The 15,937-nt window shown below is 31.4% G+C and overlaps 1 protein-coding gene across 1 annotated transcript in view; it reads right to left on the bottom strand.

Annotated features, from left to right (window-relative positions):
• LOC148941418 (frequenin-1-like) overlaps positions 1 to 15,937 on the bottom strand; it is a 229,205-nt gene that overhangs the window by 99,898 nt on the left and 113,370 nt on the right. Inside the window, exon 3 of the mRNA XM_089104684.1 lies at positions 631 to 679. Coding sequence (XP_088960810.1) covers positions 631 to 679 — 49 coding nt within the window. The remainder of the gene's footprint in view (positions 1 to 630; positions 680 to 15,937) is intronic.

The following is a 15,937-nucleotide window of genomic DNA, read 5'->3' as shown; positions in this document are numbered from 1 at the left end:
ATCCGTGATCTTTCTTCTGGCAAAAAATGGAAAATTCCACATTTTTTAGATAGGAGCTTGAAACCTCTACAATAGGGTTCTCTGATACGCTGAATATGATGGTGTGATTTTCATTAAGGTTCTATAATTTTTAGGGGGTCTTTCTCCCTTTTTTCGAAAATCAGCCAAATTTTCTCAGGCGCGTAACTTTTGATAAGTAAAATTAAACTTGATGAAACTTATATATTTGAAATCAGAATTAAAATCTGATTTTTTTGATGTATCTATTGGTATCCGTTTTTTAGAGTTTCGGTTACCATTGAGCCGGGTCGCTCCTTACTTATAGTTCGTTACCACGAACTGTTTGATAGAAGAAACGTGAAAGCTGAATCTAGCCCAATCTTTAGTAATTTAAATTCATAGAAATAGATTTGATTGATTTGCCTGCCGAACGTGTTTGATATGTGTTCGACCGCATGATGGGTACTCAATATTTTGTTTTTATTTTGCTTTTAAATCTCAAATCTTATTGCTATTGCAGCAAAACCATTTCCCAATTTAGTTTGTAAGCCAATGCCTGCTCAGCTTACAAGTTTGTAAACATACAATAATTACTAAAGAAAATACAGGACAAATGTGGCTTTAACTTACCTTTTCTGTTAGCAGACCATCAGGACAATCTTTTAAAAATCCTTTGTGCCTAAAAATGAAAATAAATTTATCTTATGTTTGCTGCTTAAATGATTTTTATAAGGTTATTTTATATATTAATTTTTGACTCAGTGACGGAAAGCAAAATACCTGAAGACATAAGGTTTCTATTAATCTAAATCGCAAAGTTTCATGGTTTTTCACAGTTGAACCCAGGATTTATTCGATTTGTATGCAATTTAAAGCATGACAAAATTACGGAGCCTGTGGACATAGTTTGAAATGAAATGGATCGGAAATTAATTCAAATAAACCTATCTTATGGTCTGGAAATTTATCGGATTGAAATCTATGCAGTTTAAAAATGATTCTTTAGAGAGCCGTAAGTCAAGAAAAAAAAGTTCATAATCAAAACATTTATGCTTCTGATTGATGCATTAGGATGAAGACTTCACGGAGGGGCTCAGTATACAATTATGCTGCAAAAAAAATTCATTTTTAATATAATTAGAAGTTGTTGAAGAAGAAATTCTTCAAGGAGTTAATACTTTCTGCTAAACATATTCAAGATTATGGCTCCGTGGAGTATTCTGACCTATGAGTATTGGTGTAGCATTCCCTAACGTAGAAATATTTTGAATTTTTTTTATCTTCGTAGTATGGTTGCAAAGGACTCTGGAAAAGATCTGTTTATGACAGAAGAGGTCAATTCAGAAAAAATGTTAGGATTGAGGAATATATGAAGTCGATATTAATCAAGTAATATCTATTCTAAGTGATGATATGACTACCCTGTGAGGGTAATGATAGAATAATGTCTTATGAAAAGTATTGCTTGGTATTGGGATATGCATAAAGTTAAAATTAATAAAGTAATATATATTCTAAGCAATTATATGACAGCCCTATTAGGGAAATGATAGAACAATGTCTTTTGAGAAGTATTGCTTAGTATTGAGGTTTGCAAAAAGTCGAAATTATAAATTAATATCTATTCTGAGTGATGATTTGACTACCCTATGACGGAAATGATAGAATAGTGTCTTTTGAAAATTATTTCTTAGTATTGTGGTATGCATAAAGTCGAAATATAATAATAGAGTATCACTGGGAAAGCCGCGTAGTGTCTATGAGCAACCACAGAGTACCATTGATGTAGCCGCATGAATAATTAAAAAAAAGTCCAAGAAAAATCAGTCCAAAAAAAGAAAAGTGCTACTAAAAACATTCTTTTTCTAATAGTCAAAGTCACGAATAACATATCTATATCATTCTCATTTTATTTTTCGAAAATATTAAAGGTGATTTTTTGTTTTAAGCATATTACGTGTCATTGTATGACATGTAAAAAAAAAAGTTGAAAAAATTTCTATGTTCAAAAAAAGTTAAAAAAAAATAAAAATTAAAAAAAAATATAAAAAGTATGGAGGAGGCGTTAAAAGCTGGGGGGCCTTGGAGGTTGAGGTCTTTGGTGGTTATGGTCGTTGGTGGTTGGGGACCTTGATGGTTCAAATCCATAACCACCTCACTACTTGATTTCTAAGGAATTCTAAGGATTGTCCTGAATTTCTGTATTAAAATTTTTTTCTCGACACCTACGACTTTATTATTTTCAACTTTATGAATACTTCAATGCTAAACAGTATTTTAAATTGGCTGCTCTCCACATTATGTACTTGTGTATTATAGTGACCACAGCCAAGAAGTGAAGTTAGGTCAAGTCGCAAGGTCGCCTTGTCGCCGCTAACCGTTCCCACGGACTGGTACCCATGACTTTATTCTAATCATATTCTAACATTTATGTCACGTTGCGTGAGACTTACTATTCCCTCAGACCCACCTTTAGTTGGTAGGCAGTTTTAACCCTTTACCGGTTTCATTCTATCCAATGTAAAATAATATTATTTTTATTCTAATGTTGGTTTCATCCCATTATTCAAATCCTTAGTTAAGACCATTTAATGTTATGCGATACTGGGTGTACATCATAATTTGGAACATTGACTTATATTAGATACAGTTTTAAAATACATGTTTAAAAATCTAGCTCCATATTTTATAAAATTATCAGAAACCTGTGTGGTTTGGTCCAGAAGCCTGTCTGGTAAGTTTTGTGTATTTCAAATATATTAATGCCCTACTACTCATATAAGGTATTTATAGAAAGCGTTGTCGTACAAGCTTCAAAAAGGACTCATTCAATTGGAAATTGAAAGGTCTAGTGCTCTTTCGAATAGTCGAAAGTAATTGGAGGGCAACTAATCCTCCTGTCACGCCCACCAATTCCCCAAACAAATCCAATCAAAATTTTGAGACAGCCATTTTGTTCAATGTAGTTTAAAGTTCTAGAAATTTGGTCTTTAAGAATGACAACCCTCCCCATCAGCCCTCAGGACAAGGGTTGTAAGTCATGCCCTGGGGGCAATTAAGGTTTTATATAGAATGCGTTTTTGTAGAAACATCAAAAAGGGCTCAATCGATTGGAAATTGAGAGGGCTAGTGCCCTTTTTAATGGTCAAAAGTGATTAGAGGGCAACTAACCCCACCCTCATGCCCACCATTTCCCCAAACACATCCAATAAAAATTTTGACATAGCCATTTTATTCAACATAGTTGAAAGGTACTGAATTTGTGTCTTTGAGGATGACACTCCCGTCACAGCTTTAAAAGCAAGGGTTGTAAATTATACCTTGGGGGGATATAAGCATTTTATACAAAGTGTTGTCACAGAAACTTCAAAAAGGGCTCATTCAATTGGAAATTGAAAGGGCTAGTGCCCTTTATAATAGTCAAAAGTGATTCGAAGCCAACTAACCCCTCTCTCACGCCCACCATTTCCCCGAACACACTCAATTTAAATTGTAAGATAGCCAATCTTTACAACATAGTTGAAAAGCCCGGAAATTATGTTTTTTAGGATGACAAACCCCCACAGCCCCCAGGACAAAGATTGTAAGTTATGCCCTGGGGACATATAAGGTTTTATAGAAAGTGTTGTCATAGAAACTTCAAAAAAAGCACATTCAATTGGGAATTGAGAGGGCTATTACCATTTTTAATAGTCAAAAGTAATCGGAGTGAGAATAACCCCCCTCCCACCCCGCCCATCATTTCCTCAAGCATTTTCAATCAACATTTTGATATGTTCATTTTGTTCAACGTAATTGAAAGGTTTGGAAATTATGTCTTTGAGGATGAAAACCTCCCCCGCCCCTATAGACCTCAGGACAAGGGTCGTAAGTTGTGCCCATAGGGCATACAAGGATTTTATAGAAAGTTTTGTCGTAGATGCTTAAAAAAGGGCAATTTCGATTGGAAATTGAGAGGAATAGTCATTTTTATTAGTCGAAAGTGATCTGAGGGCAAATGACCCCCCCCCCCCTAATACCCATCATTTCCTGAGACCCTTTCAATCAAAATTTTTAGATATTCATTTTGTTCAATGTTTTTGAAAAAATCTGACAATTATGTCTTTTAGGATAAAAAATCCCTCCAGCCCTCAGGGCAAGGGTTGTAAGTTATGCCCTGGGGGCATATAAGGATTTTATAGGCAGTGCTACTATATGTTATTCGGAGGGGGCTTATCGGATTGGACTTTCGAAGTTCCAATCCCCAGTTTGATATTCAACGGGGTTGGAGGGCCGGTATCCCCCCCCCCACTTATACACACGGCGTATTGTCCATATAAGATATCATATAACAAGGCTTTTGGGTTTGAAACAAACCCCAGATATTAGTGGCAAAGGTTGTAATATGCTTAAGGGGATATTTAAGGTTTTCTTATGGAAGGGATGGTTGTTTAGCCTTAAAAGAGGCTCGTTTGGTTGAAAATTGGAAGTTCTAGTTTCTTTTTAAGCGTCAAACGTGATGGACGGCAGTTATCCCCCCTTCTTCTACAACCCCTCCTTTATACAAACATATATAATTGAAATTATGAGATAGTGTTTTTTTTTCAAAATAGTCCAAAGAACATATTATGATGTCTCTAGGGATGTTACAATCCCCTAGTGCCCTGGGGATAGGGTTGTAAGTTATTTTATGAGGGCACATAAGGTTTTTATTGAATGGGCGGTAGTATAAACATCGGATGGGGCTTATTTGACTTGAAATTGGAAGTTGTTGTGCTATTTTTAAGATTCAAAGTTATTTGAGAGCAAACAGCCCCCCCCCCTTCCACACTCAGCATTTGCCTTAACACCTCCAGTCAAAATTTTGAGATAACAATTTTATTCCTCGTGGTTGAAGGTTTTGGAAATTATGTCTTTGAGGGAGACAGCCCTCCCCCCTACAGCTCTCAGGGAATTGGTTATAAATTACGCCCTTGGGGCATACAAGGTTCTTATAAAAAAGGTGGTCGTATATACTTCGGAGGGGACTCATTGAATTTGTAATCATATGTTCTAGTGCCCTTTTTAAGAGTCAAAGTGATCGGAGCGTACTTAACCACCACCCCCCCCCCCCCCACCCCTAAAAAAGCACACAAACCCGTCGTGTTTTCATGAGATGTATCCAATAGATATCTTGAGATAGTCTTTTTATTGAAAATAGTCCAAGTATCATATAACAAAGCTTTTGAGGTGGATACAAACTACCAGAGCCCGAGGGCGAGGGTTGCAACTTATGTCCCTGGGGCATTTAAGGTTCTTATGGAAGGGAGGGTTGTATAAGCTTTCGGGGTGGCTCAATTGGTTAAAATCGGAAGCCTTTTAAGAGTCAATAGTGACGGAGGTAGCACCCCACTACTCTTTTCACCAAATGCATCTGATTGAAATGAGTTAATGACAATTTTGTTTAAAATAGTTCAAAGAACATATAACAATGCTTCCAAGGCTGGAAGCACTTGGGCTGGAAGCACAACCTGCATACGGATGACAGGTTGTCATCCGGACAACAGAAATATTCTCTGAAAGTTTCAACTTCATACCTTCATAGGTTGCGGATTTTGAGCTAGCCAGAAGACACTGTGTGCATTCTTTTAATGCTGCTTCTACGGTTACTGTAACAAACGACACTAATAGTATTAAGTTGAAACTTTTAGGGAACGTTTAGGAGTTTCACTTAAACGGAAAACCTATATGCATGCAGGTATTAAAAGGGCATATAAGCACTATAGAGCATATAAGGACATAGACAGTGATGCTCTATCATAGCTAGTAATATCATTGATATTTTAAAAGAGCTGATTCGAGTGAAATTAAAAGTTCTAGTGCTCTCTTTAGAGTAAAAATGATTGGAGGGTAATCAGCCCTCCTCTTTAGCTCATAATTTTCCAGATACTTCATATCAAAATTTTAAGACAGCCATTTTGTTCAGCATAGCTAAATGGCCTAGTAACTATATATCTAGGGTTATTGGGTTATTGCTGTTAAAGTTTTAATAGTCAACAGTAATCGGAGGGAGAATAAACCCCCACACCCATCATTTCCGCAAACATTTCCAATCAACATTTTGATATGTCCATTTTGTTCAACGTAATTGAAAGGTCTGGAAATTATGTCTTTCAGGATGAAAACCCCCTCCCCCATGGCGCTCAGGGCAAGGGTCGCAATTTTTGCCCTTGGGGCATATAAGGTTTTTACAGAATGTTTTGTAGTAGAAGCTTCGAAAAGTGCTCATTCGATTGGAGATTGAGAGGACGAGTGCTTTTTTTATTAGTCGAAAGTAATCAGAGGGCAAATGAAGCCCCCCCCCCACCCCCATCATTTCCCCAAACACTTCCAATCAAAATTTTAAGATAACCATTTTGTTCAACATATTTGAAAATGAGGATAAAAAATCCCTCCAGCCCACAGGGCAAGGGTTGTATGTTATGCCCAAAGGGGCATATAAGGTTTTTTATAGAAAGCGTGGTCATATACACTTCGGAGGGAGCTCATTGGATTGGGAATCAGACGCTCGAGTGCTCTTTTTAATACTCAAGGTGATTGGATGGCAGCTACCCCCCCCCCCCCAAACACACACACACATAAACACACTTCATTTTGTCCTGAAATGTATCTAATAGAAATTTTGAAATAGCCATGCTATTCAAAATAGTTTAAATGTTATATAACAAGGCTTTGGGGTTGGAACGAACCCCAGAGATTAGGGGCAAGGGTTGTAAGTTATGCCCAGGGGTTATTTAAGGTTTTTTATGGAAGGGATGGTTGTTTAGACTTAGAAGAGGCTCATTTGGGTTAAAATGGGATCTAGTTCATTTTTAAGCGTCAAAAGTGATGGAGGGCATTTAGCCCCCCCCCCTCTTCTTCAACCCCTCCTTTTACGAAGCGCATCTAATTGAAACTATGAGACAGCAATTTTTTTCAAAATAGTCCAAAGAACATATAATAATGTCTCTAGGGATAACACAACCCCCCAGTGCCCTGGGGATAAAGTTTCGAGTTATTTTATGAAGGCATATAAGGTTTTTATTGAGTGGGCGGTAGTATAAGCATCAGATAGGGCTTATTTAATTTGAAATTGGAAAATGTAGTGCCATTTTTAAGAGTCAAAGTTATTTTAGAGAAAACCGCCCCTCCCCCTCTACGTTCAGTAGGCATATTTGCCTTAACACCTCCAGTCAAAATTTGGAGATAACAATTTCATTCATCTCAGTTCAAGGTTTCGGAAATTATTTCTTTGAGGAAGACAACCTTCCCTTCCTACAGCTCTCAGAGAAAGGGTTGTAAGTTATGCCAGTGATGGGGACCCTTTATATTCGGGGGGGGGGGCATATTTAGGAGACAATAGGACAACATCCGGACACAAAGAGAAGGTATTTAGCCTACTTTAGAGAGAGATGCGTTATAATTCAATCGACAGATTACAGATTATTGACAGAGTGAGTCTTGAGGAATTTGTCACTTGATTCCTGCATGGACAAGTCACATAATTACTTAAATTTCATAATTACTTAAATTACATAATTACTTAAATTTAATTATTTAAATTTCCAAAGAGAGAAAGGCTTGAAATATTAATTGCTTATCAACTAAGAGTAAACCTGAGGGATTGGTTACTCACTTAAGAGATGCATATTGCTTTTATTTTGTTTTTTTTTAGAGGGGAGTTTTCAGATTAACTATTTAAATTTCCGAAGGGAAAGGGTTTAAATTTTAATTACTTATAGAACAATCAAGTAGTGATGGGGTTACAAATCTAAAATGACAACAATATAAAAAATTTTTATTTAAGTTTCCAAAGAGAGAAAAGGTTGAAATATTAATCACATACCAGCAATAGGTAAATCGGAGGGAATGATAACTTCTTTAAGAGATACTTTTTTTTATTCGGTTCGAAAGAAATCGATTTTACATCATTTATAGGAAATCTACATTGAGTATATTTAACGCGGGAATTTTAAACGTCTAAGTTTGGTGGCTTTAATGCACAAGTAACAAGTGAGGAGTGCAGTTAATATAAAATATTGTGTAGTATTGGGAATATACATAAATACGAAATTAATAGAGCCGTATACATTTTAGGCAATGGTACGACAGCCCTTAAACATCCGGATCCCAAAATCCAAGGCACCCCATACCTCCCCCCCCCAAACTTTTTAGCCTCTCCCCCATTATTTTATAGTTTTCTTGAAGTTTCATTTTTTGAATTTTCAGAAGAAATGTCTTAAAATGAGAAGAAATATATTAAAACAAAAAAATTGCATTTAATATTTTCGAAATAAAAAAATGAGAATGATATAGATATGTTAGTCGTGACTTTTACTATTAGAAAAACAATGTTTGCAGTAGCAATTTTCTTTTTTTACTTAGATTTTTTTACTTGGAAATTATTCTGCTATTTTTTTTCAACTTTTGTTGTGAACTTTTTTTTATATATTTTTTTACCATAGAATTTTGTTACATGTCTTAAAATGAGATGAAAAATACTCAAAACAAAAAAGTCATATTTAATATTTTCGAAATACAAAATGAGAATGATATAGATATATTAGTCGTGACTTTTACTATTACAAAAATAATATTTGTAGTAGCACTTTTCTTTTTTTTTACTTAGAATTTTTGGACTTGGAAATTATTAAACTTTTTTTTACAATTATAAAAATAATTTTCATAGTAACACTTTTTCTTTATTAGCACAGATGGTTTTTAGCGTCAAAAGAATTTTACAACAATTCACAGAATCACGAAACTAGTCAAATTTTGTAGAATCTATGCTATTGGAGTTTGCATATAACTAAAATCTTCCATTATCAATTAATATAGGTGTTTTTTAGCGTCTAAAGGATTTTACAACATTTCAAAGAATCAAGAAACTATTCAAATGGTTCAGAATCTATGCTTTTGTAGTATGCATGTAACAAACATCTTCCATTAGCAATTAACCCATGCATTTTTTACCATCAAAAGGATTTTACAACATTTAACAGAATGAAAAAACTACTCAAATGTTTCAGAGTGTATGCTTTTACAGTTTACATGTAACTAAAATCTTCCATTATAAATTAATATAGATATTTTTTTTAGAACCAAAAGTATTTTACAACATTTCACAGAATCAAGAAACTATTCAAATGTTTCAGAATCTATGCTTTTGCAGTTTGTTTGTAACTAAAATCTTCCATTATTAATTATTGAAACAGATATTTTCTTTAGAATCAAAAGGATTTTACAACATTTCAAAGAATAAAGAAACTATTTGAGTGTTTCAGAATCTAAGATTTTGCAGTATACATGTAACTAAAATCTTCCATTATCAATTAATACAAATATTTTTATAGCATCAAAAGGATTTTACAACATTTTACAGAATCAAGAAACTATTCAGATGTTTCAGAATCTTTACTTTTGCAGTATTCTTGTATTTAAAATCTTCCATTATCAATTAATGCAGGTATTTTTTAACATCAAAAAGATTTTACAACATTTCACAGAATCAAGAAACCAATGAAATTTTTCAGAATCTATACTTTATCAGTTTGCAAGTAACTAAAAGCTTCCACTGTCAAATAATACGGGAATTTTTTTAGCATCAAAAGGATCTTACAACATTCCACAGAATCAAGAAACTATTACAAATTGTTTAGAATAAATGCTTTTACAGTATTCATGTAACTAAAATCTTCCATTATCAATTAATACATATATTTTTCAGCATCAAAAGGATTTTACAACATTTCACAGAATCAAGAAACTATTCAAAGGTTTCAGAATCTATGCTTTTTCAGTTTTCATGTAACGAAAATCTCCAATTATCAATTAATAGAGGTATTTTTTTAGCATCAAAAAGATTTTACAACATTTCACAGAATCAAGAAACTTTTCAAATTTTACAGAATCTATGCTTTTACAGTTTGCATGTAACTTAAAATCTTCCATTATCAATTAATACAGATATTTTTTAGCATCAAAATTATTTTACAACGTTTCAAAGAATTAAAAACTATTCAAATATTTCAGAATCTATGCTTTTGCAGTTTGCATTTAAATAAAATTTTCCAATGAAAATTTTCAATATAGATATGTTTTAGCATCAAAAAGATTTTACAACATTTCTCAGAATCAAGAAACTATTCGAATGTTTTAGAATATATGCTTTTGCAGTTTGCATGTAACCAAAATCTGCCATTATAAATTAATACAGGTATTTCTTAGCATCAAAAGGATTTTTCAACATTTCACACAATCAAAAAAACATTCAAATGTTTCAAAATCTATATTTTTGCAGTTTGCATACAACTAAAATATTCCATTATCAACTACTACAAGTATTCCTTATAATCAAAAGGATTTTACAACATTTCACAGAATCAAAAAACTATTCAAATATTTCAGAATCTATGCCTTTGCAGTTTGCATGTAACAAATATCTTCCATGATTTTACAACATTTCACAGAATCAAGAAACTATGCAAATGTTTCAGAATCTAAGCTTTTGCAGTTCCCATATGACTAAACTCTTCCACTATCAATTATTACAGGTATTTTTTAGCATCAAAAGGATTTTACAACATTTTACATAATCAAGAAACTACTGATATGTTTCAGAATCTGCTTTAGCAGTTTGTATATAACCAAAATCTTACAATTATCGATTAATACAGGTATTTTCTTAGCATCAAAAGGAGTTTATAACATTTCACAGAATCAAGAAACTTATCAAATTTTTAAGGGTCTATACTTTCGCCTTTTGTATTTAATCAAAATTTTCCATTGTCAATTAACACAGGTATTTTTTAGTATCAAAAGGATTTTACAACATGTTACAGAATCAAGAAACTATTCAAACGTTTCAGAATCTATGCTTTTGCAGCTTGAATTTTACTAAAATCTTCAATTATCAATTAATACAGAAATTCTTTTAGCATCAAAAGAATTTTACAACAATTCGCAGAATCAAGAAACTATTCAAACGTTTCAGAATCTATGCTTTTGCAGTTTGTATGTAACTAAAATCTTCCACTACCAATTATTGAAACAGATATTTTCTTTAGAATCAAAAAGATTTTACAACATTTCAAAGAATAAAGAAACTATTCAAGTGTTTCAGAATCTAAGCTTTTGCAGTATGCATGTAACTAAAATCATCCATTATCAATTAATACAGATATTTTTTAGCATCAAAAGGGATTTTACGACATTTTACAGAATCAAGAAACTATTCAGATGTTTCAGAATCTTTACTTTTGCAGTTTCCATGTATTTAATATCTTCCATTATCAATTAATGCAGGTATTTTTTAACATCAAAAAGATTTTACAACATTTCACAGAATCAAAAAATTAATGAAATTTTTCAGAATCTATACTTTATCAGTTTGCAAGTAACTAAAAGCTTCCACTCTCAATTAATACGGGAATTATTTTAGCATCAAAAGGATCTTACAACATTTCACAGAATCAAGAAACCATTACAAATGGTTTAGAATCTATGCTTTTACAGTATTCATGTAACTAAAATCTTCCATTATCAATTAATACATATATTTTTTAGCATCAAAAGGATTTTACAACATTTCAAAGAATCAAGAAACTATTCAAAGGTTTAAGAATCTATGCTTTTACAGTTTGCATGAAACGAAAATTTTCAGTTAACAATTAATACAGATATTTTTTTAGCATCAAAAAGATTTTACGACATTTAACAGAATCAAGAAACTATTAAAATTTTTCAGAATTTATGCTTTTGCATTTTTGCATGTAACTTAAAATCTTCCATTATCAATTAATACAGATATTTTTTAGCACCAAAATTATTTTACAACGTTTCAAAGAATTAAAAACTATTCAAATATTTCAGAATCTATGCTTTTGCAGTTTGCATTGAACTAAAATTTTCCAATATAAATTTTCAATATAGATATGTTTTAGCATCAAAAAGATTTTACAACATTTCTCAGAATCAAGAAACTATTCGAATGTTTTAGAATCTATGCTTTTGCAGTTTGCATGTAACCAAAATCTGCCATTATAAATTAATACAGGTATTTCTTAGCATCAAAAAGATTCTGCAACATTTCACACAATCAAAAAACTATTCAAATGTTTCAAAATCTATATTTTTGCAGTTTGCATACAACTAAAATCTTCCATTATCAACTGCTACAAGTATTCCTTATAATCAAAAGGATTTTACAACATTTCACAGAATCAAAAAAACTATTCAAATATTTCAGAATCTATGCTTTTGCAGTTTGCATGTAACTAAAATCTTCCATGATTTTACAACATTTCACAGAATCAAGAAACTATGCAAATGTTTTAGAATCTAAGCTTTTGTAGATCCCATATAACTAAACTCTTCCACAATCAATTATTACAGGTATTTTTTAGCATCAAAAGGATTTTACAACATTTCACATAATCAAGAAACTACTGATATGTTTCAGAATCTGCTTTAGCAGTTTGTATATAACCAAAATCTTACAATTATCGATTAATACAGGTATTTTCTTAGCATCAAAAGGAGTTTATAACATTTCACAGAATCAAGAAACTTATCAAATTTTTAAGGGTCTATACTTTTGCCTTTTGTATTTAATCAAAATTTTCCATTGTCAATTAACACAGGTATTTTTTAGTATCAAAAGGATTTTACAACATGTTACAGAATCAAGAAACTATTCAAACGTTTCAGAATCTATGGTTTTGCAGCTTGAATTTTACTAAAGTCTTCAATTATCAATTAATACAGAAATTCTTTTAGCATCAAAAGAATTTTACAACAATTCGCAGAATCAAGAAACTATTCAAACGTTTCATAATCTATGCTTTTGCAGTTTGTATGTAACTAAAATCTTCCATTATATATTATTAATACAGATATTTTTTTAGCATCAAAAGGATTTTACAATATTTCAAAGAATCAATTCCAAGTCTATTCTTGTATTCAGGAGCTTGAGTCATTTTAAAATGAATAATATAAAAATCACTCTAAATACTCCCATCTTGTCAAATCCAGGGTACCCTACAATACCTACAGTAGACTACCTACCGTAAACATAATTAATTTTTGTAAACTAGGTTACATTTCATTAAATATTGTTTTTTGATCTCTAGTTATAGATGGTTGAACATCCGCTCAGACACACAGTCGATTAAGAGAGACCTGCAAAACGTTAGGTTCATTTAGAGTGGCGCACCACTCTAGTTGAACCTAAGCGAGCCTAACTTTTTGCATGTCTCTCTTAATTCTTTTGATGCTATAAAATATTTGGATTAATTGATAATGGAAGATTTCAGTTACATGAAAACTGCAAAAGCATAGATTCTGAACTATTTGAATAGTTTCTGGATTCTGTGAAATGTCGTAAAATATTTTTTACTTTCAAAAAATACCTGTATCAATTGATAATGGAAGATTTTATTTATATGCATACTGCAAAAGCATAGATTCTTAAACTTTTGAATAATTTCTTAATTCTGTGAAATGTTGTAAAATGATTTTGATGTTAAAAAATATTTGTATTAATTGATAATGGACGATTTTAGTTACATGCAAACCGCCAAAGCATAGATTCTATATCTTTGAATATTTTCTAGATTCTATGAAATGTTGTAAGATCCTTTTGATGCTAAACATACCTGTATTTATTAATTTTTTTAGTTACAAATACCTTGTTTTAGTTACATGCAAACTGTAAAAGCATAGATTCTGAAAAATTTGAATAGTTTCTCGATTCTGTGAAATGTTGTATAATCGTGTTGATGCTGTATAATCGTGTATAATCCTGAAGAAATACCTATATTAACGGATAGGGGAAGAATTTAGTTATGTACAAACTGCAAAAGCATAGACTCTGAAACATTTGAATAGTTCCTTGATTCTGCGAAATGTTGTAAAATTCTTTTAATGCTATTAAATGTCTGTATTAATTGATAATGGAAGATTTTAGTTACATACAAACAGCAAAAGTATATATTCTGAGCCAATTGAATATTTTCTTGATTCTTTGAAATGTTATAAAATCTTTTTTATGCTAAACAATACCTTTGATAATTGATAATGAAAGATTTTAGTTACATGCAAACTACAAAAGCATAGATTCTTAAACATTTGAATAGTTTCTTAATTCTATGGAATGTTGTAAAATGATTTTGATGCTAAAAAATAACTGTATTAATTGATATTGGAAGATTTTAGTTACATACAAACTGTAAAAGTAAAGATTTTGAAACATTTGAATAGTTTTTTGATTCTGTGAAGTGTTGCAAAATCTTTTCGATGCTAAAAAATATCTCTATTAATTGATAATTGAAAATTTTAGTTACATGCAAACTGCAAAAGCGTAGATTCTGAAACATTTGAATAGTTTCTTGATTTTGTGAAATGTTGCAAAATCCTTTTGATGATAAAAAATATCTGTATTAATTGATAATGGAAGATTTTAGTCATATGCAAACTGCAAAAGCATAGATTCTGAAACATTTGAATAGTTTCTTGATTCTGTGAAATGTTGTAAAATCCTTTTGATGCTAAAAAAACACCTGTATTAATTGATAATGGATTGTTTTTATTACATGCAAACTGCAAAACCATAGATTCTGAAACATAGATATATATAGCATAGATACTGAACATTGAATAGTTTCTTCATTCTGTGAAATATTGTAAAATCCTTTTGATGTTAAAAAAAACTTGTATTAAGTCATAATGGGATATTCTAGTTACAAGCAAACTGCAAAAGCATAGACTCTGAAACATTTGAATAGTATCTTTATTCTGTGAAATGTTGTAGAATTCATTTGATGCTATAAAATGTCTGTATTAATTGACAATGATAGATTTTAGTTACATTCAAACTGCAAAAGCATAGATTCTGAACCATTTGAATAGTTTCTTGATTCTCTGAAACGTTGAAAAACCTTTTTGAAGCTAAAAATACCTGTGATAATTGATAACGGAAAATTTGAGTTACATGCACACTGCACAAGCACTGATTCTGAAACATTTGAATAGTTTCTTAATTTTGTGAAATGTTGTAAAATGATTTTGGTGCTAAAAAATACCTGTATTAATTGATAATTGAAGATTTTAGTTACATACAAACTGCAAAAGCATAGATTTTGTAACATTTGAATAGTTTCTTGATTCTGTGAAATGTTGTAAAATTCTTTCGATGCTAAAAATACCTCTATTTATTGATAATGGAACATATTAGTTTCATGCAAACTGCAAAAGCATAGATTCTGATATATTTGAATAGTTTCTTGATCTTGTGAAATGTTGTAAAATCCTTATGATGCTAAAAAATATCTGCATTAATTGCATTACTTGATTCTGTGAAATGTTGTGAAATCCTATTGATGCTGAAAAATACCTGTATTAATTGATAAAGGATAGTTTTAATTACATACAAACTGCAAACCATAGAACCTGAAACATTTGAATAGTTTCTCGATTCTGCGAAATATTATGAAATCCTTTTGATGCTAAAAAAATACCTGTATTAATTGATAAGGGAAGATTTTAATTACATTCAAAGTGCAAAAGCATAGATTCTGAAACATTTAAACAGTTTCTCGATTCTGTGAATTGTTTTAAAATCCTTTTGATGCTAAAAAAGTATCTGTATTAGTTGATAATGGATGATTTAGTTACATGAAAAGCGCAAAAGCATAGATTCTGAAACTTTTGAAAAGTTTCTTGAAACTTTGAAATGTTGTAAAATCCTTTAAAAAAAATGTCTGGTTTAATAATCGATAGTTGAAGATTTAGGTTACATGCAAATTTCCGAAAGTATAGATTCTGAAACATTTGAATAGTTTCTTTATTTTTTTGAATGTTGTAAAATCAATTGATGCTAAAAAAATGCATGTATTAATTGTTAATGGAAGATTTTAATTCCATGTAAACGGCAAAAGCATAG

Source organism: Artemia sp. Qi Xiang Cuo, chromosome 18 (assembly GCF_049724085.1).
Source record: "Artemia sp. Qi Xiang Cuo chromosome 18, ASM4972408v1, whole genome shotgun sequence".
Taxonomy (NCBI): Eukaryota; Metazoa; Arthropoda; class Branchiopoda; order Anostraca; family Artemiidae; genus Artemia; species Artemia sp. Qi Xiang Cuo.
Note: the sequence above shows the minus strand (reverse complement) of the source record. Positions and strands in the feature narration are given on the sequence as shown.